We start from the raw sequence: 25,735 nt of genomic DNA, 5'->3' as shown, positions 1-25,735 counted from the left end.
AACGCCGATGCTACAGATTTCCGGTTGGTCGCCTTAAACGAAACGCCATTATCCCATTTTAGAAGAGCAATGCTGATTGGCAGACGATATTTATGACGCTCTGAGCTGAAGGAGAAATGGAAGAGAACAAAAGATATACCCCTTCACGTCTGGCGTGGAGAGGAGCCGTTCCATTGTCCCTCTTGGAGCGAGAACACGTAACGAGAGCATGCGCGCTCGTACGTGTACTCAAAGAGTGAGGAACATGTCTCTCCTCAGTACTTCACTGGGAGAGCACCTCTGTCGAGAGCGAATCGAAGTGCGACTCTATATTGACTCCTTGCAATTAAGCGTTGTTCACTGTGTTGGCCACCACACGTATTGTGCAGTGTGAATGGACAGAGTTATAGTTAAACGCCTGCAAGCAAATTTTTGAGTGGCATCACGGTGGACTGGTTATCTGACCGGTGTACCACGCCAGTAGACTACGTGCAAATAGGAGTCTTTGTCTTCATCAAAGCGTAGGGTGAGTTTGATTGGCTAGGGTCAATGCAGATAGAATGAGAGTTATCTTAATTGTCAGCAGCGAGCGGCGCAGACAGCCGTCATCGCAGCTTACGGTTTTGTGCGCTACAGCTCTTGCGAGCCCCATATTTCCTCCACAACAGTACACTTCACTGCATTTCACACGCGACAGCCTCGAGCGTACCTAGCAACATTCTAATGGATAATTATTCACGTTGAGTAGGTGCGGCTCTCAGCCATTCTGCGAAGTAAATAACAATCTTAAACTTTGTATAGAAATTTCGTTAGCGAATCCTGTCCTTGAGAGGTAACTTCACATTCCGAAAAGAACCTGGAAATAACTTGTTCAGTTCATAACTGAAGGTGCCATTGTGATTTCTCAGAATTTTAGCAAAAATAAATAATAATGTTCGTTAGTTTCATGTTTTTCTTACACTAACTAGCACTACTCCAGTACCCAAGTATCCCACTAGTTACGTAAGAAATTTTGTGTCATTTCCTGACAGTGGACGACTCCAGAAGATATTTATTGCTGGAAGTTTTTCAGGCTTTTCTCTTTAGAACGTTAGGAGCGTCTGTCTGACTTCTGTAGTAGTGTGGGGGGTAGAAATTGCATTTTGCAGGAGCCACAGGGTAAAGGGTACATCTCAGATTAATCCGTTCCGCAGAGTGACAGAATAGACCCACACACTCACAACGGGATGTATCTGGAACATCATAGGTGATTAGAAATTAGTAGACAGGAATACCATTAAATTCTTAGCTTTAATTCAGTGTGAGCGGTGAACGCCGATCTGGACTTTGTACAATAATTTACAAGTGCAGTTATAGACTGAACTGCGAATACGTCTTTACAATTCTGATTGCTTCACACACATATAAATCAACTAATGCATAAACTGTATGTGGCGCCTGGCTCGGTCGTAGCTTCTGACTCAGCTGAAGGCTATGCTAACTAGCGTCTCTGCAAATGAGATCTCTGAAGCCATGACAAGTGAACTATTGCTATTAAAGTCGGCTGTAGAACTGGCCAGTGCGTCGGCTTGTCTCGTAAGACCAGCCGAGTGGCGGCGCTCGGTCTGCTAGCGTCGACAGTGGCGACTCGCGGGTCATGTGTACTGACGGAACGCGGCCGATTTGGAGGCTACAACTTAGCAAGTGTGGTGCCTTGCGGTGACACCACAGTAACACCTTGTAACATCAACGAAAATGGCCTTGCTGTGCTGGCACTGCGAATAGCTGAAAGCAAGAGTAAACTACAGCCGTAACATTTCCCGAGGTCATGCAGCTCTCCTGTATGGTTAAATGATGATGGCATCCTCTTGGGTAAAATACTCCGGAGGTAAAATAGTTCCCCATTCGGATCTCTGGGTGAGGACTACTCAGGAAGACATCGTTATCAGAAGAAATGAAACTGGCGTTATATGAATTGGAGTGTGGAATGTCAGATCCCTTAATCGTGCTGGTATGTTAGAAAATTTAAAAACTGAAATGAATAGGCTAAAGTTAGATATCGTGGGAGCTAGTGAAGTCTGTGGCAGGAGGAACAGGACTTCTGGTCAGGTAATTAAGGGGTTATAAAAACAACATCACATAGGGGTAATGCAGGAGTAGGTTTAATAATGAATAAAAAATAGGAACGTGGGTAAGCTACTACAAACAGCATAGTGAACGCATTATTCTAGCCAAGACAGACACGAAGCCCACACCCAGTACAGTAGTACAAGATTATATGCCAACTAGCTCAGCAGATGTAGAAGAGAGTGAAGAAATGTATGATGAGATAAAAATAATTTATTCAGATAGTTAAAAGAAACGAAAATTTAATAGCCATGGGTGACTCGAATTCGATTGTAGGAAAAGAAAGAGAAAAATGGTTCAAATAGCTCTGAGCACTTAACTTCTAAGGTCATCAATTCCCTAGAACTTGGAACTACTTAAACCTAACAAACCTAAGGGCATCACAAACATCCATGCCCGAGGCAGGAATCGAACCTGCGACCGCAGGTCCCACACTGTAGCGCCTAGAACCGCTCGTCCGCCCAGACCGGCAAAGAAAGAGAAGGAAAAATTACAGGTGAATATGGACTGGAGGAAAGGAATGAAAGAGGAGGCCGCCTGGTAGAATTTTACACACGGCGTAATGTAATCATAGCTAACACTTGGTTCAAGAATCATGAAAGAAGGTTGTATACGTGGAAGAGACCTGGAGACACCAGACGTTTTCAGACTAATTATAAGATAGTAAAGCAGAGATTTCGGAACTATATTTCAAATTCTAAGACATTTCCAGAGGCTGATTTGTACTCTGACCAGAATTTACTAGTTATGAACTACAGGTTAAAACTGAAGAAGCTGCAAAAAGGTGCGAATTTAGGGAGATGGGATCTGGAGAAGCTGAAAGAACCAGAAGTTGTAGAGAGTTTCAGAGGGAGTATTAGAGAACAATTGACAAGAACAGGGGAAAGAAATACATTAGAAGAATAATGGGTAAGTCTGAGAGATGAAATAGTGAAGGCAGCAGAGGATCAAGTAGGTAAAGAACGAGTGCTAGTAGAATTCCTTAGGTAAGACAAGAGACACTGAATTTAATCGATGAGAGGGGAAATATAAAAAATGCAATTCACGAAGCAGGCAAAAAGGAATACAAACATCTCAGAAACGAGATTGATAGAAAGTGCAAAATGGCTAAGCAGGAATGACGAGAGGACAAATGTAAGGATGCAGAAGCATATATCATGAGGGGAAAGATAGATGCCACCGACGGAAAAATTAAAAAGACCTGTGGATAAAAGAGAACCAGGTCTATGAGTGTCAAGAGCTCAGATGGAACGGCAGCCCCCTGATAAAACAGGCAAAGCAGAAAGATGGAAGGACTATATAGAGGGTCTATACAAGGGCGATGTACTTGAGGGCAATATTAGTGAAATGGAAGTGGTCGTAGATGAAGACGTGTTGGAGATAAAACACTAAAACATTTCGTTTGTACTACTGATCGCCTTGGGAGAGCCAACCATGGCAAAGCTCTTCCATTTGGTGATTAAGATGGAAGAGTCAGAGGAATGTATTAACTCCAATTCCGAAGGAAGCATGTGTTGACAGGTGTAAAGATTACCGAACTATCAGTGTAATTAATCACGGCTGCAAAATACTAACACGAATCATTTAATGGAGGGGCTGGTGGAAGCCGACCTGGGTGAGGATCACTTTGGTTTTCGGAGAGCAGTGGGAGCGCGCGAGGGGGTATCGACCTACGGCTTCTCATGGGGGGGGGGGGGGTTGAGAAGAGGCAAGCCTTCGCTTAGACAAATTATAGACTGGTAAAATTGTTTTCTACAGAACTGACTGGAGTAGCATCTGCCAATTGGCAAACGTTATACTATCACTTCATAACGTGAATTACCGCTTTTGACTGCGAGAGCGCAGCATCGTAAATAACATCGTTGGCTTGTTAGCGTTCCGTGATTTTTAACACACATATGTATTCCGTGACTTTACTAATGATTTTTTTTCTGATAGTAGACTGGACTACGGAAGGAAGTATATAAGAAGCTGAATATATACTGTAATAGTTGAGCACTAAAAAGAACGTTTTTATGAAATAATAATTGTTATCCTAAAAGGTAAAATTTTTCTATTTTCTGAAGTGAATATTATGCTCATCTTTCCTGTTCTAGTAATTGGGATACAAAGTGCAAGCAAGCAGAAGACTTCGAATTCTGAACGCTAGTTAGTACTGTGCGATCCCTGTTTAATAACACGGTCTTTTGGAGTGAACAGATTCTCTTTTGTGAAAAGCGAAAACTTGTGGAGTTTTCCCTACCGACACAGACTATCGTAGCCGTTCAGAATCGTATCCGTCTGACTTGCTCTTCAATAACAGCGTCAAGAATCATTCAGAGCTACATTACGACGCAGATCTTGAAAAGCTGTTTCTCACGCTGGCTGCTAAGAAGAACTTTATCCTTGGGTGCCTTGGTTGCACTCCAGAGACGCCACGCATTACTGAAAAATTAATAATTTACTCTTTTTCACCCAAGAAGTCAGTAATTAAGATCCCCGCAGCACTAAATATTCTATTTTTGATGAAAAGGTCAGTTTCAATATTCACATTCAAAACTAACACCAAAGGCAATATTTATTTAAATCATTTAATACTAGGAAGGAAGGAGGACGTGGAAAAAATGGGGAACAGTAGTTACAATTAATTTTGCAGCGGGAAGTTTCGAGGCTGCCTCTCTGTTCTTTTTGCTCTTGTTGTTGTGGTCTTCAGTCCAGAGACTGGTTTGATGCAGCTCTCCATGCTACTCTAACCCGTGCAAGCTTCTTCATTTCCCAGTACCTACTGCAGCCTACATCCTTCTGAATCTGTTTAGTGTATTCATCTCTTGGTCTCCCTCTACGATTTTTACCCTCCACGCTGCCCTCCAATACTAAATTGGTGATCCCTTGATGCCTCAGAATATGCCCTACCAACTTATCCCTTCTTCTAGTCACGCTGTGCCACAAATTTCTCTTCTCCCCAATTCTATTCAATACCTCCTCATAAGTTATGTAATCTACCTATCTAATCTTCAGCATTCTTCTGTAGCACCACATTTCGAAAGCTTCTATTCTCTTCTTGTCTAAAGTATTTATCGTCCACGTTTCACTTCTTTTTGCTCTTATCAGGAATAATTTATAACTTTTCAAGTGGCCAAGTGAGGGTCATTAGAAGGTTGCATGGGTAAAATACAGGGAGCGAAAGGTTATTAACAATTTATACATAAACCAGACGGCAGGGGCACGAAAGTGAAGCAGTAGTTGAGAAGGGAGTGAGACAGGATCGTAGCCTCTCCCCAGTGTTATTCAATGTGTATATTGAGCAAGCAGTAAAGGAAACAAAAGAAAAATTTGGGGTAGGAATTAAAATCCATCGAGAATAAATAAAAACCTTGAGGTTTGTCGATGACACTGTAGTTTTGTCAGAGACGGCAAAGGATTTGGAAGAGCAGTTGAAAAGATGGACAGTGTCTTGAAAGGAGGCTACAAGATGAACATCAACAATAGCAAAACGAGGATATTGGAATGTAGCTGAATTATACCGGATGATGCCGAGGGAATTAAATTAGGAAATGAGACACTCAAAGTAGTAAATGAGTTTTGATATTTGTGGAGCAAAATAACTGATGATGGCTGGAGGACGTAAAATGTATACTGGCTGGCAAGAAAAGCGTTTCTTAAGAAGAGAATTTTGTTAGCATCGAGTATAGATTTAAATGTCAAGAAGACTTTTCTGAATGTATTTGTATGGAAGTGAAACATGTATGATAAACACTGTAGACAAAAAGGGAATAGAAGCTCTTGAAATGCGGTGCTGCAGAAGAATGATCAAGATTATGTAGGTAGATCACGTAGCTAAGGAGGAGGTACTGGGGAGAAAGGAAGTTTGTGGCAAAACCTGACTAGAAGAAGGTATCGTTATTACGATTCATTCTGATACGTCATGAGATCACCAATTTCGTACTGGAGTGAAACGTGGGGGAAAAATCGTAGAGGCGACCAAGAGACGACTACAGTAAGCAGATTCAGAAGGATGTAGGTTGCAGTAGGTACTGGGAGATGAAGAAGCTTGCACAGGATAGAGTAGCATGGAGAGCTGCACCAAACCAGTCTCTGGGCTGAAGACCACAACAACAACAACAACAAAGGCAGCAAAGAAGCAGTTCTGATGTTGCGCTTGATAATGAAAGCAAGAATGAAGAAAGTCAAGACACCTACAAAGGGTCTGTCGACATGGAAAAGTCGTTCGACAGTGTAAGTCGATGATAGACGCTCTAAACAGGTGTAAGTAAAGACGATCCACAGCTGCACGAAATAGTTCGAAATTTATTCGCTGACTGCATATTCTTTGACATCTACTGTGTTACGTATTCATGTACTCTCTATTAGTAACATATGAAAATTTGTGGCCGACAGGGACTCCAACTCGAATCTCCTCCTTATCGCGAATGGTCGTCTAAACCGTTTCGGCTGTCCCTACACACTCCCATGATCGGTCCAAACTACCATAAGTCATATGTCTACATCTCTATGCCGCAGTCCACTAAATTTATGACCTAATGCTCGCCAACATTATTAATTGCATTCACGCGCCAGGAAGAATGAGGCTACGGGCATTCGAGACCATTGTTATCGTCGTGTGCTCGTCTAGGATTGTAATACTTGCTTGCATTATTTTGTTGTAGAATGGGTCCACAGCTTTTATAAAATTTTTGAAAGATTTCATCTTGCTCTTAGCTGTTAGAACTTTATTTCGCGATTGCTGTTTCGGCATTAAGCCATTTTCAAGCATCTGCAAAAATAATACAACGTAATGAGAGCAATTTACAGTGGGATGAACAGTAGGTACAACCAGTTTTGTAATTTTTCGAGATTGATATAGCGAACTGACAAGATTTTAAAATATAGGCAGAGATAAGAACGTAATATGTACAACTGCACATCAGTGGACAACTAGTCAGCGATATTAGTCCATAGTCCATTTTATTTGCTGCGATTCTGAGTGGATTGTATATATTACAGAAGTACAAGTGTGCACTTACAATAGATTAGAGTAAATGTCTAAAATAGTTGAAGCAATTTTTATTTCTGAGGTATGCTTGTCCACTCAGTACATATTGAGGTTGTTCTTTGAAGGCCCTATAAATTCCAATTTCTTCTAGAGCGTCCATTAATCTGCCTTTCTCTACCATGTGTAGTACCTTTACAGATTGCTCAAGGGTGTTGGTGTTATGACTATAGTTTCTTTAATGTGCAGTTGTACATATTACGTTGTTATCTCTCCTTATATGTCAAAATCTTGTAATTTCGTTATATGAATGTCGAAAAACTACACGATTGGTTGTACCTACTGTTAATCCCACTGTAAATTGTTCTCATTACGTTGTATTACGTATTGTCGATGCTTCAAAATGGCTTAATGCCGAGACTGCAACCGCAAAACAAAATTCTGGCAACTGAAGGCAAGATGCAAGCCAGTCTTTAAAACTTACTTGCATGTCTGAAAACACACATCTTGTTGACGAACCAGAGGTGTACGGTAACAACATTAGTCTGGATTTCTACTAATCTAGCTGCCCTTGAAGTGGGAATCCAATTAATAATGTTGTTGAGCATTACGTGAGGAATATAGTGGACATTGGCTTAAGGGGACATTGTATGTCCTATGCCCCCAATGTTAAATTATCGAATTTTGTGACCCATTATCTTGGAAACTCATTAAAACAGCAACTTACGATTTTCCATAATTATTCAATGCACCTTTCTAGATACACTGAACTAGAATTATCACCGACTTACAGCCTTTTAAATCCGAGCAGTAAGTTCTTGGCCATCCATTCTTATTGTTCTTATACGTATTGTATCAGCTCTATTAGGTATCGAAGCAGTGCACAGTAGTGACTTACTTTTTAGTTCCATATGTGTTGAATGTCACACTTGGCATGCTGTGAAAATTTCATGTCTCTACCATCAGTACTTTTTTAGAAAACGGGTCATTTTATTTACATAAAAAACAACAGAAGTTAGCTTACTACAGAAATAGCCGATAATCACACTACTTTCAACGAAAACTAGTATCAGAAACAGAGGACTGATTTGTTTATTCGTAATGCCAACTTCTGAGAAGTAGCAGTAGGCTCGAAACAAAGTAATTCACAGCCTTCTAGACTGCGTAGTTCCCAAGATATGACTGCTCAACTGTGGCAGTATATGCGTAGCAGCGAAATTTGAGAGTCACACGTCAACGTTCAAAATATTATTTGAAGGTCTCACAATTGTCTGATTTTAATGTATTACATACCAAAATGTTCAACGTACATTATGAATTAGAAAACAGAAAAGTCAAATTTCAACGAATTTCATGTACAATGTCCCCTTAAGCATGTAACACGTGACATACAGAGGGTCAGATCGTTCCAGTGAGCGTGCACAGATAGCCGAAGTGGTCCTGGCGAACGCTCGCAATAAGCGGGAAATCCGGGAGCCAGTCGTGGGGCAGTACAATTTTTCGTAAGTCACTACTGTGCACTGCTTCGATACCTAATACAGCTGATACAATATGTATAAGAACAATAAGAATGGATGGCCAAGAACTTGCTGCTCGGATTTAAAAGGTTGTAAGTCGGTGATGCACCATTGCTCTCCTACTGTTCTATATGTACAACGAAGAAACATTGATGGGAATAAAGGATTGGTTCAGGAGTGAGATTAAATATCAGGTAAGATTCGTTGATGACATTACTAACTGAAGCATTATATGGACAGACACACGTAATTTGTGTAAAAGTAGTGACGGAAAGTACAGAAATGCGCACTAGTCTGTTGTTTTACTGTATATAACTTCGCACCTAAGTAACTTATGTACATTAATTTTGTGAAATGTAATAATTTCATAAATAACATTTAAAATATATAGCCGCAGTCAGCCTGTGGCTGATTGCGATCGATTATAATACGTTTCTTTGTTTTAGAAAGTAAGTGGAGAGCGTTCCTGCTCCGATCTCTCGCTCTTGTCTTTTAGCCTTTCTAGTGATAGGACGCACTATAGCTGCGTTTCGTGCGTACCAGTAACTAACCTTTCTTTTCAGTATACAGATCTGATGTAAGCGTACCTTTAGAACCATTTGTAATTAAATTAATGTAATTTAATTAAGTTTCAAAGCATAAGTCAGGATTTGAATCCTTGTCCCAAGCAGCTGACCTGAAAGTGCCTTGATCTTTGGCATGAAACACTAGATAAAGATTATTCTCTTCAATCCATTCTGCACGCATGCTCCCATTTTCATCATTTTGAGAGTACTTCCAAAGTTCGTGGTGACTACTGAAGTCTCGTGCGTAAATTGCAGGATGTTCTGCTGTGTGTAGGACAAAATCTGGCCATGTTGTTTTGGGTGGTTTGTAAGGAAAGTGAGAGATGCCTTTCCTCACAGCCAACACAGACCTGTAATAATACAAACTGGTTGCACGGTTCGTGTCATACGATCAACCCCGCATGCTCGATGGAATTTCCAGAAAGCTGACTGGACGAAGTTTTCAACGGAACTGGACAAGCCATTCGCTGGATACCTCCATCACATAAGAACTATCAAATCTTCATTGGTGCAGTAACAGCTAAAAAGTGTATGCCAAGAGGATACCGGAAAGAATATGTTCCAGGATGGAATGATGATAGTGAAACACTGTACCAACACTTCCAGCAAAGTGGTGACCCAGAGACAGCTACGAACCTCATGTCCAGCTTGGACATGTCTCGGAGGCAGAAATGACTAGAAACAGTCGAAAATATGGACTTTACCCACTCGAGCAGGAAAGCATGGAGTCTTCTGAGAAAACTGGGAGGAAGTGCACCAGCATGCAGAAAAAATTCCGAAGTAACACCATACCAAATTGCTTCCCACATCATTACTACCTCAAGAGTGCCTCCTGACAAGAAACATACAAGACATATGAGACGACAGCTTCGTGACCTGAAAAAGATGGCATCTCCCTCATCTGAGTATACCCATCCCCCCATTAACTCTGGAGTGAAGGACCTCAAACCTCTTGGCGCCTGGATTCGACGTGATCCATCCAGAATTCCTGATCCATATGGAAGGAAAAGCTAAGAAATGGCTGGAAGAATTCTTCACCTACATCCTGCTACTGGTCAGCTTCCGTTGGAGTTTAAAAAGGCGAAGATAAAATCTGTTCTGAAACCTGGAAAACCCAGCAACATGATAGAAAGCTATCGCCCCACTGCCCTACTTAGTTGCTGCTACACGCTTTTTGAAAGGCTGGTATATTGCAGAATAAGTAGTGCTATCCTAGAGAACGTTCCAGTTGATCAGGCAGGCTTCAGACCAGGACGTAGCTGCTGCGACCAAGTATTGTCTCTCACATCCTTCATAGAGTCAGGATACCAAATGAAGCAGAAAACATCTGTGGCGTTTGTTGATCTAACCGCCGCCTTCGACACTGTGTGGAGGGAAGGCCTTATCTACAAATTTCTCTGCATCATACCTGCAGAACAATGACTCGACTGATTAACAGTATGCTAAGCGATCGGAAGTTCCAGGTAATCACTGGAAGCAACATAAGTAAGGAGAGGAAGCTGAGCAACGGATTGCCTCAAGGATCAGTTATGTCACCATTACTGTTCAACCATCTATCTGATCTACCTGACACTTCGTCCAGAAAATACTGCTATGCCGATGACCTGGCTCTAGCCGTAGGACATCAGGAAATGAAGACAACAGAAGAGATTCTACCCGATGACCTGTCTGCATTAGATAATAACTTCAAAATCTGGAGACTCCAGCCCAGTATGAGTAAAACAGAAGTGTGTTGCTTTCATCTAAATAAGCGGTAGGCGAACGTAAAACTGGAAGTAAGTTTCAGAGGCAGAATTCTTCGTCGTAATTGGAACCCAAAATATCTTGGTGTCATCCTGTACCGTACACTATGCTTCAAACAACGCCTTCTTAACTTAGCTCAAAAGTTGAGGACTCGAAACAACATCCTCCATAAGCTATGCGGAACTACTTGGGGATTAATTTTATGATATGACTGTATTAGCCATACGCTAAATAATAAGTCTCTCGAGTTTTCATTTTAACAGTTCTCCTAATAGATACAAGAGGCATTAAATGTTTCATTGTTACAGTCGACGACCAATAGGAGCTTAACGGATCGTGGCGTGGAGACGCAACGCTCAAATACAATTAGTATTTTGACATTTATTGATTTGCAACTCGCTACAGCGTCCCTGAGGTTAACTGTCGATCATCACGAAGCGTTTTGCAAACTTGAATGCAAACGCGGAACCTTCAATGAACTGGCCACAGTTTCCAAGCTGCGATTCCATTTTGCCTGTAATTACCAGATACCGGCCCCGCAAAATTGATGGTGGTTTATAAGCTGCAATATCCTCTAAATTTTACAGCATTTTTCTATAAGCCAATTTGGCCACCAACGGAAATGCATCCACCATCAACAATGGCCGTCTGCTCCAGTTAATTTCAACAATTTTCTTTCCAGTGATTAATTCCAACTTTTGATTGAAATCAAATTGTAGCCCTCTTGCGTGTGCAGATGCGTCATCATGTAAGCGAAAGCGAGAAAGACTTACGGGAACAGTCTAGTGAACACATTAGATGGACTCAGAGTACACCGAAGAAAGACGGAAGTGATTAGGAAAAGCAGAAATGGAATTAGCAATCAAAGTGCAGCGATATAGCGGTCTTCAGAGAAGACGAAGTGAACTTATTCTACTACCTCGAAAGCAAGATGGACACAAAAGGCAGCCTGCCATAGATTTCTGACCAAAATAGGTCTACTGGTATAAAAGACAGAGTTCAGTTTGATGAAGAAAGTTCTGAGAATTTGCGTCTGATGCACCAGCATTGTAAGACAATGGGTCGTAGCCCGGCGGGGAAGCTGAGAAGAAGGAAAGCGAAGGGTGCTGAAAGTTGGGTTGACTAATGAGAAATGAGGAGGTTCTCCGCAGAATCATCCAGACTAGAAGTCTGATTAGAAGTAGGGACAGGATGATGGGACATGCATTACGAAAGCCAGGTGTAACTTTCCGGTACTGGAGCGAGCTGTAGAGGGTAAGACCTGTAAGGGAAAGCCGAGATTCGAATAGATCCAGCAAATAATTGAGGACATAGTATGCACGGGCTGCTCTGAGATGAAGACTTTGGCACAGGAGAGGAAGTAGTGGTGGGCAGCATCAGACCATTCGGGAAGCTGATTGAAGTAAAACGAAAAAAATCCGTTATGTATGTTGGAACTTCTTTCTTGTAAAATAAGCACACCAAACCCTAAAAAGTTCTTAATACACCGCAACTAGTTTCGACTTGACCAGTCATATCCCAGCAATCAAGAAGCGGATTTCTATCATCGAGGACTTACTGAACGATTGATAGAACGTTCTAAACTTTCTGTAGAGAGACTTTGAGACTGTTGACAAATAGTGTCGTGTACCTGTTTCAAGTGCAGTGTAGAATTCAATATAAGTTACTTGGCCTGCCGTGATAATGTGTAACTTACTTTTTGAGGTTATCTCTTAGTTCTTAGTTCTTGAAATCGTACAATACAAGGACTACTGCTGACAACATTGTTTGACAGTTTCTTCTAAATTGTATCCTGTACAAAGGTATGAAATTATTCCGTTCAGTAACGTTTCTCAGTACCAAATTACAATCACAGAGTTTGAAAAGTGATACTAACAGTTAAAAGTGACAACAGGGTGCCTTGAAGAGTTTAATTACTATGTCGGTTTACATCGACTGAAATTCCATAAAAAAAGAAAAAAAAACAGAAAGGTGAGTATTTGGGCCTCTGTGGACGAGCTCAACAAATCTCGAACGCTTGTAATAAAATGCGTATCTGCATAGCGAGAGGCATTTTCTCACTATCGCCGTTCGTAACAGATTCGTGACGTTTCAGACTAAAAGTTGGGAAGTTGTTCTGCACTGCGAGATTTTCTTTAACTATTTGAACAGTCGAATCGTTGGAGAACTGTCTAGCGTGGCCGCGTGTATTTCAGCTGTTGACATTTGTTATTACTGATCTTGAAAAACTTTAAATAAATATTACGCGATGGAGGTAACTTTGAAGTGTACCTGGACAAAAAATTATTGTAGTAGACATTATTCCTTGAATTTGTCTTCACATTTTTGAAGCGTTACAAATTTTTCAACTTAGGAATTTGCAAGCAAATTGTGTCACGGAAGTTTAACGCTGGATAGCTGATACCAGTAAGAACCGAAATTACTAATGTTGTGTAAGTCGACAACACACAATTTTTAAACTACTGAAACCCCGAGATTGCCCTGTTGCCGGATGCTCTGGACAACGCATGACCGCGAAAGCTTTGCCTGCCGCAGATCGCGCTGTATCCAAGGCGGCGCGCCGGCGTTCCATTCTGGGGGGCGCGGGGGCGAATCCGCCAGTATCCCGACACATCCATTGTAGTTTCATCATGAGACGTACCGGGAACAAACCAGCCAACAGCTGTTGGTTCGCGTGCAGAAAGTCTTTTACAAATTGTGTAAGCCCTGAAAAGAGCCTTTTTTTGTAGCTAGGACATTGTTTACTTAAAGAAGCTGATGGAACTGGCGCCCCTCTGACGCGACAAAATCTCGATAACGTCGAACGGTGTTTTGCCAAACTCTTTCGAAGATCCCAGGCATTGCACTGATGCGATTGGCAGCACGTTGAATACTATCCGTTAATTCCTCTTCGTTTCTAGGTGGTTCGCATGCAGGTGGGTAAACTAGAGCCTTGAAGATTCCCCACAGGAAAAAATCCTGTGGCGTGAGGTCTGATGGTCGCGGGGGCCATGTCCTACGAACACCTCTGCCAATTGCCCGGCCGTCGAAAAGTACATTTAAATACCCACGCACAGCACGACTGTTAAGTGCAGGCGCCCCGTCACGCTGCAACCACATGCGTAGCCTTATGTCCAGGGGAACATCTTGCAACAGGCTGGGTAGAGTTTCTTAGAAAAAGTGAAAGTACTTTGCCCCAGCAAGTCGAGGAGGTAGACGGACCGGCCCAATCAGATGGTCTCCCGCAATGCTTGACCAAATGTCGAGCGACAATCTCCCGATGTCCGTGGACGTGCGTGACGTCAGGATATCCCCTTGCCCAGTAATGACCGTTTCGTGTGCTGTAAAGGCCAGCCCAATGGAAGGTGCAGTCGTCAGTAAACAACACAATGGCTAGGAAGTTGCGACTTCGTGTAATACGTCGTCAGAAACGACCGGCAAAACCCTAGCATGTGTTCATAGTCCACGACAGGATTTACGTTTTGGACAGGTTGGAAACTAAAAGAATGCTGGCTCCCTCGAAACCTCTCAGACTAATCGACATGTGGCCCCCCCCCATGTCATGTCCAACTGCTCGAGTACTTGTCGCAGGTGCTTCCTCGAAGCGCTCGAGAACAGTCTCTTCAAATGCAGCATCCTGTCGTGTTCGAGGTCTTACAGCATCACCATCATACCCCGCTAACGAGCCTGTTTCGTCAAGTCGCCAGTGAATTTGCTGTAAACGTTTGCCGGTGTGGGTGGCATCTTGATGGGTACTGTTCCTCATACAACCGTCGAACTTAATGCGCATTACCGTCGGCTAGTCCATAAACAAAAACCATATCTCGTTTTTCTTCAAACGAATACCGTGCCGCCATGTTTACGGTATGACTAAATCGCAGGTGGCGTGTGTGCGCTCCGAAACGAAGCTTACGTGTGAATGCCTCTGACGTGAGGTGGAGATAAGCAGCAAGAGCTATTCGACATGTGTGTGTACCATGTTCGGGCAGTGATGGGGCGAGGGACGTTTGTATGTCTGAACAGACAACCATACCGCTGCCCGTCAACAGACGAACGGCGTAGCGCGTAACGCCAAGTTTCCGTAGTTTAAAAATTGTGCGTTGTCGACTTACATAGCATCAGTAATTTCGGTTCCTGCTCTCATCAGCTACCCAGGGTTAAAATTTCGTGCCACAATTTTTCTCCACCCTGTATATTGTGAATGCTGCAGTATATTATGAAAAGAAGAGGAGTGTTGTCGCTCATGAGATTGATGGAGAGAATGACGACTGTTGAGTGGATGACCCCTCTAGTGATACCGCTAAGTAAGGTGAAACGATTGGATAAGAAGGCCGAAGTAAGGCTTGAATTTGCTATCTATCAATTAGATTTCTCTACAGCGAGTCAATGGGAAGAGTGGATAATTGAATTATACGGAATACAGATCGACGAAGTACTACCATTGGCTTCTCATCCTTGCTATGATGATAGTAAATGCATGGCTATTGCAGAGGAGGGACTATGATTATTTTGGTGTACCCATGAACAAGGCGAGGCCAGTTCAAAGTTCAGAGATGAAATAGCTCATGCCCTGTGCAAAATGAACAGGAATGTAAGTGGAGGAAATAGAGTAAGACCTTCTTCAAGTGTAGATACTGAATATGCAACGAAGAAGAAAACAGGGCGTGCATCAGAGGCTGTACCCCAGAAGGTAGTTCGTCAGACAGAGTTGGATATCGGTCGGTAGTGTCTGAGAAGAGAAGTAGATTCAAGATGTTAAACTGCAAAGGAAGTCCATCAGTTATCTGCAAGTAGAGTAACGTTAATTTGAGTATAGAGAACAAAAGAAACCATTTTCCGGTCTTTTATAAAGAAAAACATCTATGAAATTCTTAGATATTTCCATCTGTTCAGAAAAGTACTTATATATATATATATATATATATATATATATATATGTAATTATTCACAAGGCAATATTTAATTCATCTGAATCTTTAAATGCCTGACATAAAAAATATGTAACGCTATAAGATATATTATATAAACATTTTTATCAATATATGTTTCTTGTGATTTTTAAGTAACACAAATATAGCAATAATGATAGAAGCTGGACTTGAACCCGGGTCTCCTGCCTAATAGGCAGATGTGTCTGCCATTTCATCACTGAAGTAGTATAGGTAACGTAGCTACATGCCCTCCCCTAACATAAACGTAAAGTCACGCATTTTTTGTTTTGTGTTAGGGAGGGCATTGGACTAGGGTTGTCTGTGTATCTGTGTTACCTATGTTAGTATGATGGTGCAAGCCGGCCGAAGTGGCCGAGCGGTTCTAGGCGCTACAGTCTGGAACCGCGCGACCGCTACGATCGCAGGTTCGAATCCTGCCTCGGGCATGGATGTGTGTGATGTCCTTAGGTTAGTTAGGTTTAAGTAGTTCTAAGTTCTAGGGGACTGATGACCTCAGAAGTTAAGTCCCATATTGCTCAGAGCCATTTTTTTATTATGGTGTAAAAGCTAACTCATTTGCCTAGTAAGCAAGGAAAAAAAAGTAAGCAGGAGACCTGGGTTCAAGTGCTGACTGAGGTACAAATTTTAATTCATTTCATCAGCTTCTATTTCTATTGCAGATAAAGTTGAGAATTGTATGTCTCAAGGAAAATTTAGGTTATCACATTTGCAGTAAAACATTCAGAATTTTTTATCTTTATCGTTTCATAATTCTGTTCATTGGTGGTCAAAATAAATAACTGCAAAGAGTTTAAAATGCTCTTAACGAAAGGTTCTGCTGAATTAATGCAATTTCTAACTGGCCTTATTGAAAACCAGGAGCATGAGTAATTCAGTGGGATCATTCCATACTGGTCTCTCACTGGAAGACTCATGGATGAAGCCCCCAGCCAGTCATACTGACACAGCCTCCTCTCTCCTCCTTCCACTCCTCATCTTCCCCCTACCCCTCCCCACCCCCACCTCAGGATCCCCCAAAACAACTTGTTTCATTCGTGGGCAGAACAGCCCGGCTACGTTGCCCAAACAGAGAGGAGTGGACAGTGGTCTGGTACCTGCCAGCTTCCCGAGCGGTATCTTGGAGATCATGGCGGCGAGCTTGTCAGGGTCGGGCCAGCCCTTCTTGGTCATCTCGGTCCAGACGACGGTGGGGTTGACGCAGTTGGTGCGGATGTTGTGCGGGCCCAGCTCGAGCGCCATGGCCCGCGACAGCTGGTCCAGCCCGCCCTTGGTGGCCGAGTAGACCGCGTGGTTGGGGATGGCCACCTGCACAGAAGCACAGGCCGGTGCTCAGCAGTGGCCAGGAGGAGACCCTGGGGATGGCGTCAAGGTGGCGCAGCTGGGGCACCTACCATGGCGGTCTGGGAGGACACGTTGACGATGCTGCCACCCTTCCCGCTCTTGATCATCCCGTCCGAGACGACCTGGCTGATGTTGATCACCGCCTTCAGGTTAACTTCGAAGCTCCTGTAAGCGACAAAACCTCTCGTTAGGGACCTAGAGCACACGTGGTAGAGTTGCAAGACAGTGAACATGCTACCACCCAACGGAATAAGCAGGCACAGGACTTACAGAAAAGTGGAAGGTTCTAAACATGAGCATCTACATCTGTACACTGAAAGCTACCAAACGGAACGTGGCGGAGGGTGCATACTGTTCCAGATACCTTTTACTCCACTTTTCTGTTGACATCTACCGCTACATCTACAACCACATCTCTTTCAGAATAAAATTCTGTCGGAAGTTGCAAATATATTTTTATTTCGTTTTACCAGTTTCGACATCTTCAGAAGCCTACAAAATCAGGGACTCCATAAATACTTAGAACTTGCAAAAAATGGTTCAAATCGCTCTGAGCACTATGGGACTCAACTTCTAAGGTCATCAGTCCCCTAGAACTTAGAACTACTTAAACCTAACTAACCTAGAGCCATGACACACATCCATGCCCGAGGCAGGATGCGAACCTGCGACCGTAGCGTCGCGCGGTTCCAGATTGTAGCGCCTAGAACCGCTCGGCCACCACGGCCGGCTAGAACTTGCATAAAAATATATCTGAAAGGTAAGAAATCTACACTACTGGCCATTAAAATTGTTACACCACGAAGATGACGTGCTACAGACGCGAAATTTAACCGACAGGAAGAAGATGCTGTGATATACCAATGATTAGCTTTTCAGAGCATTCACACAAGGTTGGCGCCGGTGGCGACACCTACAACGTGCTGACATGAGGAAACTTTCCAACCGATTTCTCATACACAAACAGCAGTTGACCGGCGTTGCCTGGTGAAACGTTGTTGTGATGCCTCGTGTAAGGAGGAGAAATGCGTACCATCACGTCTCCGACTTTCATAAAGGTCGGATTGTAGCCTATCACGATTGCGGTTTATCGTATCGCGACATTGCTGCACGCGTTGGTCGAGATCCAATGACTGTTAGCAGAATATGCAATCGGTCGGTTCAGGAGGGTAATACGGAACGCCGTGCTGGATCCCAACGGCCTCGTATCACTAGCAGTCGAGATGACAGGCATCTTATCCGCATGGCCGTAACGGATCGTGCAGCCGCGTCTCGATCCCTGAGTCAACAGATTCAGACGTTTGCAAGACAACAACCATCTGCACGAACAGTTAGACGACGTTTGCAGCAGCATTGACTATCAGCTCCGAGACCATGGCTGCGGTTACCCTTGACGCTGCATCACAGACACGAGCGCCTGCGATGGTGTACTCAACGACGAACCTCGGTGCACGAATGGCAAAACGTCATTTTTTCGGATGAATCCAGGTTCTGTTTACAGCATCATGATGGTCGCATCCGTGTTTGGCGATATCGCGGTGAACGCACATTGTAAGCGTGTATTCGTCATCGCCATACTGGCGTATCACCCGGCGTGATGGTATGGGGTGCCATTGGTTACATGTCTCGGTCACCCCTTGTTCGCATTGACGGCACTTCGAACAGTGGACGTTACATTTCAGATGTGTTACGAACCGTGGCTCTCCCTTCATTCGACCCCTGCGAAACCCTACATTTCAGCAGGACACCGCACGACCGCATGTTGCAGGTCCTGTACAGGTCTTTCTGGATACAGAAAATGATCGACTGCTGCCCTGGCCAGCAATTTCTCCAGATCTCTCACCAATTGAAAACGTCTGGTCAATGGTGGCAGAACAACTGGTTCGTCACAATACGTCAGTCACTACTCTTGATGAAGTGTGGTATCGTGTTGAAGTTGTATGGGCAGCTGTACCTGCACACGCCATCCTAGCTCTGTTTGACTCAATGCCCAGGCGTATCAAGGCCGTTATTACGGCCAGGGGTGGTTGTTCTGGGTACTGATTTCTCAAGATCTATGCACCAAAATTGCGTGAAAATGTAATCAGACGTGAGTTCTAGTATAATATACTTGTCCAATGAATACCCGTTCATCATCTGCATTTCTTCTTGGTGTAGCAATTTTAATGGCCAGTAGTGTATTACAGAAACTCACTCAGTATTGGTTTAGCAGGTGTTTCTTCACAAAAGCGCAATGCCGTGATATGTCCAAAAATGTACATATTGTATGTGATTACTGCAATCACAGATTGACACTTTACAGTAAGTGAATCGCATCTACATACATGACAAGCTGTTGTGCTAGCAGCGACGAACATACATAAAAGCACATAAAAATTATAATTAAGATATATAAAGAAGTTATATATAATATATTTGAAAAAAAAAACATGGCACACAGATCTAATACATAAAAGGAATGTGATAATTTTCACATTTTATGAGATATACTATGCAATCAACACAGTGTCTATTTTTAATGGAAGTTGATCATTCAACAATTCTTTCGAATTTAAGTGGGAATATTTCTATAAAACTTCCTGGCAGATTAAAACTGTGTGCCCGACCGAAACTCGAACTCGAGACTTTTGCAAAGGTCCCGAGTTCGAGTTTCGGTCGGGCACACAGTTTTAATCTGCCAGGAAGTTTCATATGAGCGCACACTCCGCTGCAGAGTGAAAATCTCATTCTGGAATATTTCTATACTTTAGATTCTTCATTTTATGTTGGGTTGAATCACTTCGTTTATGAGGAACAGTGATGAACAGAAGACCGCCAGGGGCTTCTCACTAAGTATGCATTGCAGAGGATGTTGAAAGAGTTCGGCAAGCCATATTCCGTAGTCCTGATTGATCTGCCAGGAGTGACCTGCTGAACTGAGCCTCAGCGATCGTTCAGTAAGGCGTCTTTTGCATGCTGATCTAGCATTTCATCCCTACAAAATGGCCAAGGTGCAGCAATTGAACCCTAGAGATTATGCACAGCTTTTAAATTTTGCTCAAGAAATGTAGGACATTGTTGTTGTTGTTGTTGTGGTCTTCAGACCTAAGACTGGTTTGATGCAGCTCTCCATGCTACTCTATCCTGTGCAAGCTTCTTCATCTCCCAGTACCTACTGCAACCTACATCCCTCTCAATCTGTTTAGTGTATTCATCTCTTGGTCTCCCTCTACGATTTTTACCCTCCACGCTGCCCTCCAATACTAAACTGGTGATCCCTTGATGCCTCAGAACATGTCCTACCAACCGATCCCGTCTTCTGGTCAAGTTGTGCCACAAACTTCTCTTCTCCCCAATCCTTTTCAATACTTCCTCATTAGTTATATGATCTACCCATCTAATCTTCAGCATTCTTCTGTAGCACCACATTTCGAAAGCTTCTATTGTCTTCTTGTCCAAACTATTTATCGTCCATGTTTCACTTCCATACATGGCTACACTCCATACAAATACTTTCAGAAATGACTTCCTGACACTTAAATCTATACTCGATGTTAACAAAGTACTCTTCTTCAGAAACGCTTTCCTTGCCATTGCCAGTCTACATTTTATATCCTCTCTACTTCGACCATCATCAGTTATTTTGCTCCCCAAATAGCAAAACTCCTTTACTACTTTAAGTGTCTCATTTCCTAATCTAATTCCCTCGGCATCACCCGACTTAATTCGACTACATTCCATTATCCTCGTTTTGCTGTTGTTGATGTTCATCTTATATCCTCCTTTCAAGACACTGTCCATTCCATTCAACTGCTCTTCCAAGTCCTTTGCTGTCTCTGACAGAATTACAATGTCATCGGCGAACCTCAAAGTTTTTATTTCTTCTCCATGGATTTTAATACCTACTCCGAATTTTTCTTTTGTTTCCTTTACTGCTTGCTGAATATACAGATTGAACAACAACGGGGAGAGGCTACAACCCTGTCTCACTCCCTTCCCAACCACTGCTTCCCTTTCATGTCCCTCGACTCTTATAACTGCCATCTGGTTTCTGTACAAATTGTAAATAGCCTTACGCTCCCTGTATTTTACCCCCGACACCTTTAGAATGTGAAAGAGAGTATTCCAGTCAACAGTGTCAAAAGCTTTCTCTAAGTCTACAAATGCTAGAAACGTAGGTTTGCCTTTCCTTAATCTTTCTTCTAAGATAAGTCGTAAGGTCAGTATTGCCTCACGTGTTCCAGTGTTTCTACGGAATCCAAACTGATCTTCCCCGAGGTTGGCTTCTACTAGTTTTTCCATTCGTCTGTAAAGAATTCGTGTTAGTATTTTGCAGCTGTGACTTATTAAACTGATAGTTCGGTAATTTTCACATCTGTCAACACCTGCTTTCTTTGGGATTAGGATTATTATATTCTTCTTGAAGTCTGAGGGTATTTCGCCTGTTTCATACATCTTGCTCACCAGATGGTAGAGTTTTGTCAGGACTGGCTCTCCCAAGGCCGTCAGTAGTTCCAATGGAATGTTGTCTACTCCGGGGGCCTTGTTTCGACTCAGGTCTTTCAGTGCTCTGTCAAACTCTTCACGCAGTATCGTATCTCCCATTTCATCTTCATCTACATCCTCTTCCATTTCCATAATATTGTCCTCAAGTACATCGCCCTTGTATAGACCCTCTATATACTCCTTCCACCTTTCTGCTTTCCCTCCTTTGCTTAGAATTGGGTTTCCATCTGAGCTCTTGATATTCATACAAGTCGGTCTCTTATCTCCAAAGGTCTCTTTAATTTTCCTGTAGGCAGTATCTATCTTACCCCTAGTGAGATAAGCCTCTACATCCTTACATTTGTCCTCTAGCCATCCCTGCTTAGCCATTTTGCACTTCCTGTCGATCTCATTTTTGAGACGTTTGTATTCCTTTTTGCCTGCTTCATTTACTGCATTTTTATATTTTTTCCTTTCATCAATTAAATTCAATATTTCTTCTGTTACCCATGGTTTTCTACTAGCCCTCGTCTTTTTACCTACTTGATCCTCTGCTGCCTTCACTACTTCATCCCTCAAAGCTACCCATTCTTCTTCTACTGTATTTCTTTCCCCCATTCTTGTCAATTTTTCCCTTATGCTCTCCCTGAAACTCTGTACAACCTCTGGTTCTTTCAGTTTATCCAGGTCCCATGTCCTTAAATTCCCACCTTTTTGCAGTTTCTTCAGTTTTAATCTATAGGTCATAACCAATAGATTGTGGTCAAAGTCCACATCTGCCCCAGGAAATGTCATACAATTTAAAACCTGGTTCCTAAATCTCTGTCTTACCATTATATAATCTATCTGATACCTTTTAGTATCTCCAGGGTTCTTCCATGTATACAACCTTCTATCATGATTCTTAAACCAAGTGTTAGCTATGATGATGTTGTGCTCTGTGCAAAATTCTACCAGGCGGCTTCCTCTTTCATTTCTTAGCCCTAATCCATATTCACCTACTATGTTTCCTTCTCTCCCTTTTCCAGTCACCAATGACTATTAAATTTTCGTCTCCCATCACTATCTGAATAATTTCTTTTATTTCATCATACATTTCTTCAATTTCTTCGTCATCTGCAGAGCTAGTTAGCATATAAACTTGTACTACTGTAGTAGGTGTGGGCTTCGTATCCATCTTGGCCACACTAATGCGTTCACTATGCTGTTTGTAGTAGCTTACCCGCATTCCTATTTTCCTATTCATTATTAAACCTACTCCTGCATTACCCCTATTTGATTTTGTGTTTATAACCCTGTAGTCACATGACCAGAAGTCTTGTTCCTCCTGCCACCGAACTTCACTAATTCCCACTACATCTAACTTCAACCTATCCATTTCCCTTTTTAAGTTTTCTAACCTACCTGCCCGATTAAGGGATCTGACATTCCACGCTCCGATCCGTAGATGTATGTAGGACATACTTGTGCAAAATGACAGCATTATTTTGTTTAAGAGTGATGAAGCTCATGTTCATTCGAACAGCATAGTAAATCATCAGAACTATCGTTACTGGGCCAGTGAAAATCCTAAACTAATGCATGAGAGACTATTACATATTACCAAGGTGACTGTGGTGTGTTGTAACTAGTGCAGATGTTACTGGTCCTTACTTTTCAAGAGGATAATGAGAACACTGCAACTGTAACCTCAGAAAGTTATAGAGAGATGATCACTGAATTATTCCTACCTGAATTAAGAAGAAAACGTATTGCTATCCGGCGAGTTTGGTTTCAGTAGGACGGGGCCACAGCCCACGCAACAAGAATTTCAATTGAAGCTCTTCGGACTGTTATTCGTGGTCACGTCATTTACCAGCTTGGTGACAGTAGATGGCCTGGTCATTTCCCAGCAAATGCCGGGATGGTTCCTTTGAAAGGGCACGGCGAAGTTTCTTCCCCATCCTTCCCTAATCCAATGAGACCGATGACCTCGCTGTGTGGTCTCCTCACCCAAACAACCCAACCTAACCCAACCCATCATTCCCCAGATGTGTCCATGTGCGACTGTGCTTCATTGGCTTACCTCAAGTCACATGTATACGAGCATGAACCACGTGAACATGAAGAACTGAAGGAAGCAGTTCGTGCGGAAGTCGTTTAAATTGACAGAGTAATGTTGGGCAGAGTGGAAGTCAACTTCTGAGAGCGCCTTGAGAAGTGCATCGCTGACAACGGCTGTCACCTGGGAGACCATGTTTTCAGGCATTAATTTTGTAAAACGGAAACATCATTTGAGTATTATTTTGCTAATAAATGTTTTTGAAGCACAAGTAACGATGTATATATATATACACTCCTGGAAATGGAAAAAAGAACAAATTGACACCGGTGTGTCAGACCCACCATACTTGCTCCGGACACTGCGAGAGGTCTGTACAAGCAATGATCACACGCACGGCACAGCGGACACACCAGGAACCGCGGTGTTGGCCGTCGAATGGCGCTAGATGCGCAGCATTTGTGCACCGCCGCCGTCAGTGTCAGCCAGTTTGCCGTGGCATACGGAGCTCCATCGCAGTCTTTAACACTGGTAGCATGCCGCGACAGCGTGGACGTGAACCGTATGTGCAGTTGACGGACTTTGAGCGAGGGCGTATAGTGGGCATGCGGGAGACCGGGTGGACGTACCGCCGAATTGCTCAACACGTGGGGAGTGAGGTCTCCACAGTACATCGATGTTGTCGCCAGTGGTCGGCGGAAGGTGCACGTGCCCGTCGACCTGGGACCGGACCGCAGCGACGCACGGATTCACGCCAAGACCGTAGGATCCTACGCAGTGCCGTAGGGGACCGCACCGCCACTTCCCAGCAAATTAGGGACACTGTTGCTTCTGCGGTATCGGCGAGGACCATTCGCAACCGTCTCCATGAAGCTGGGCTACGGTCCCGCACACCGTTAGGCCGTCTTCCGCTCACGCCCCAACATCGTGCAGCCCGCCTCCAGTGGTGTCGCGACAGGCGTGAATGGAGGGACGAATGGAGACGTGTCGTCTTCAGCGATGAGAGTCGCTTCTGCCTTGGTGCCAATGATGGTCGTATGCGTGTTTGGCGCCGTGCAGGTGAGCGCCACAATCAGGACTGCATACGACCGAGGCACACAGGGCCAACACCCGGCATCATGGTGTGGGGAGCGATCTCCTACACTGGCCGTACACCACTGGTGATCGTCGAGGGGACACTGAATAGTGCACGGTACATTCAAACCGTCATCGAACCCATCGTTCTACCATTCCTAGACCGGCAAGGGAACTTGCTGTTCCAACAGGACAATGCACGTCCGCATGTATCCCGTGCCACCCAACGTGCTCTAGAAGGTGTAAGTCAACTACCCTGGCCAGCAAGATCTCCGGATCTGTCCCCCATTGAGCATGTTTGGGACTGGATGAAGCGTCGTCTCACGCGGTCTGCACGTCCAGCACGAACGCTGGTCCAACTGAGGCGCCAGGTGGAAATGGCATGGCAAGCCGTTCCACAGGACTACATCCAGCATCTCTACGATCGTCTCCATGGGAGAATAGCAGCCTGCATTGCTGCGAAAGGTGGTTATACACTGTACTAGTGCCGACATTGTGCATGCTCTGTTGCCTGTGTCTATGTGCCTGTGGTTCTGTCAGTGTGATCATGTGATGTATCTGACCCCAGGAATGTGTCAATAAAGTTTCCCCTTCCTGGGACAATGAATTCACGATGTTCTTATTTCAATTTCCAGGAGTGTATATATATATATATATATATATATATATATATATATATATATATATATATATATATATATATATATGTATTAAACATCAGTCCTTTATCCCTCAGCCGATATAAGCAGACCACAATATTATCGCACTTGGGAGAAAGTGCGCTCTGGTCGAGTAGTCGTGAGTCAGCGCATAGTCGGGGCTGATAGCGTGTACACAACTGACCTGAAAGCATTGACACTGTGATGAATTTTCCTTAGTGGCCTCTGTAGTTGTAAACTGTAACATCGCCGCGTGTTTCAGACAGGTAATAATTTCGCGGTTAAGTGACAGAGTACGCTGAAAGTGGGTCTTAATCGCAAGGCATTGTAAAGAACAGTCATTAT

The 25,735-nt window shown here is 43.3% G+C and overlaps 1 protein-coding gene across 1 annotated transcript in view; it reads right to left on the bottom strand.

Annotated features, from left to right (window-relative positions):
- Positions 1–25,735, bottom strand: part of LOC126210193 (D-erythrulose reductase-like) — a 71,689-nt gene that overhangs the window by 716 nt on the left and 45,238 nt on the right. Inside the window, exons 3-4 of the mRNA XM_049939370.1 lie at positions 17,203–17,317; positions 16,906–17,116 (exon numbers count right to left, since the gene is read on the bottom strand). Of these exons, the coding sequence (XP_049795327.1) occupies positions 16,906–17,116; positions 17,203–17,317 (326 nt within the window). The remainder of the gene's footprint in view (positions 1–16,905; positions 17,117–17,202; positions 17,318–25,735) is intronic.

The sequence above is a fragment of the Schistocerca nitens genome, chromosome 10 (genome assembly GCF_023898315.1).
Source record: "Schistocerca nitens isolate TAMUIC-IGC-003100 chromosome 10, iqSchNite1.1, whole genome shotgun sequence".
Taxonomy (NCBI): domain Eukaryota; kingdom Metazoa; phylum Arthropoda; class Insecta; order Orthoptera; family Acrididae; genus Schistocerca; species Schistocerca nitens.
This window is presented reverse-complemented; position numbering and strand designations above follow the sequence as displayed.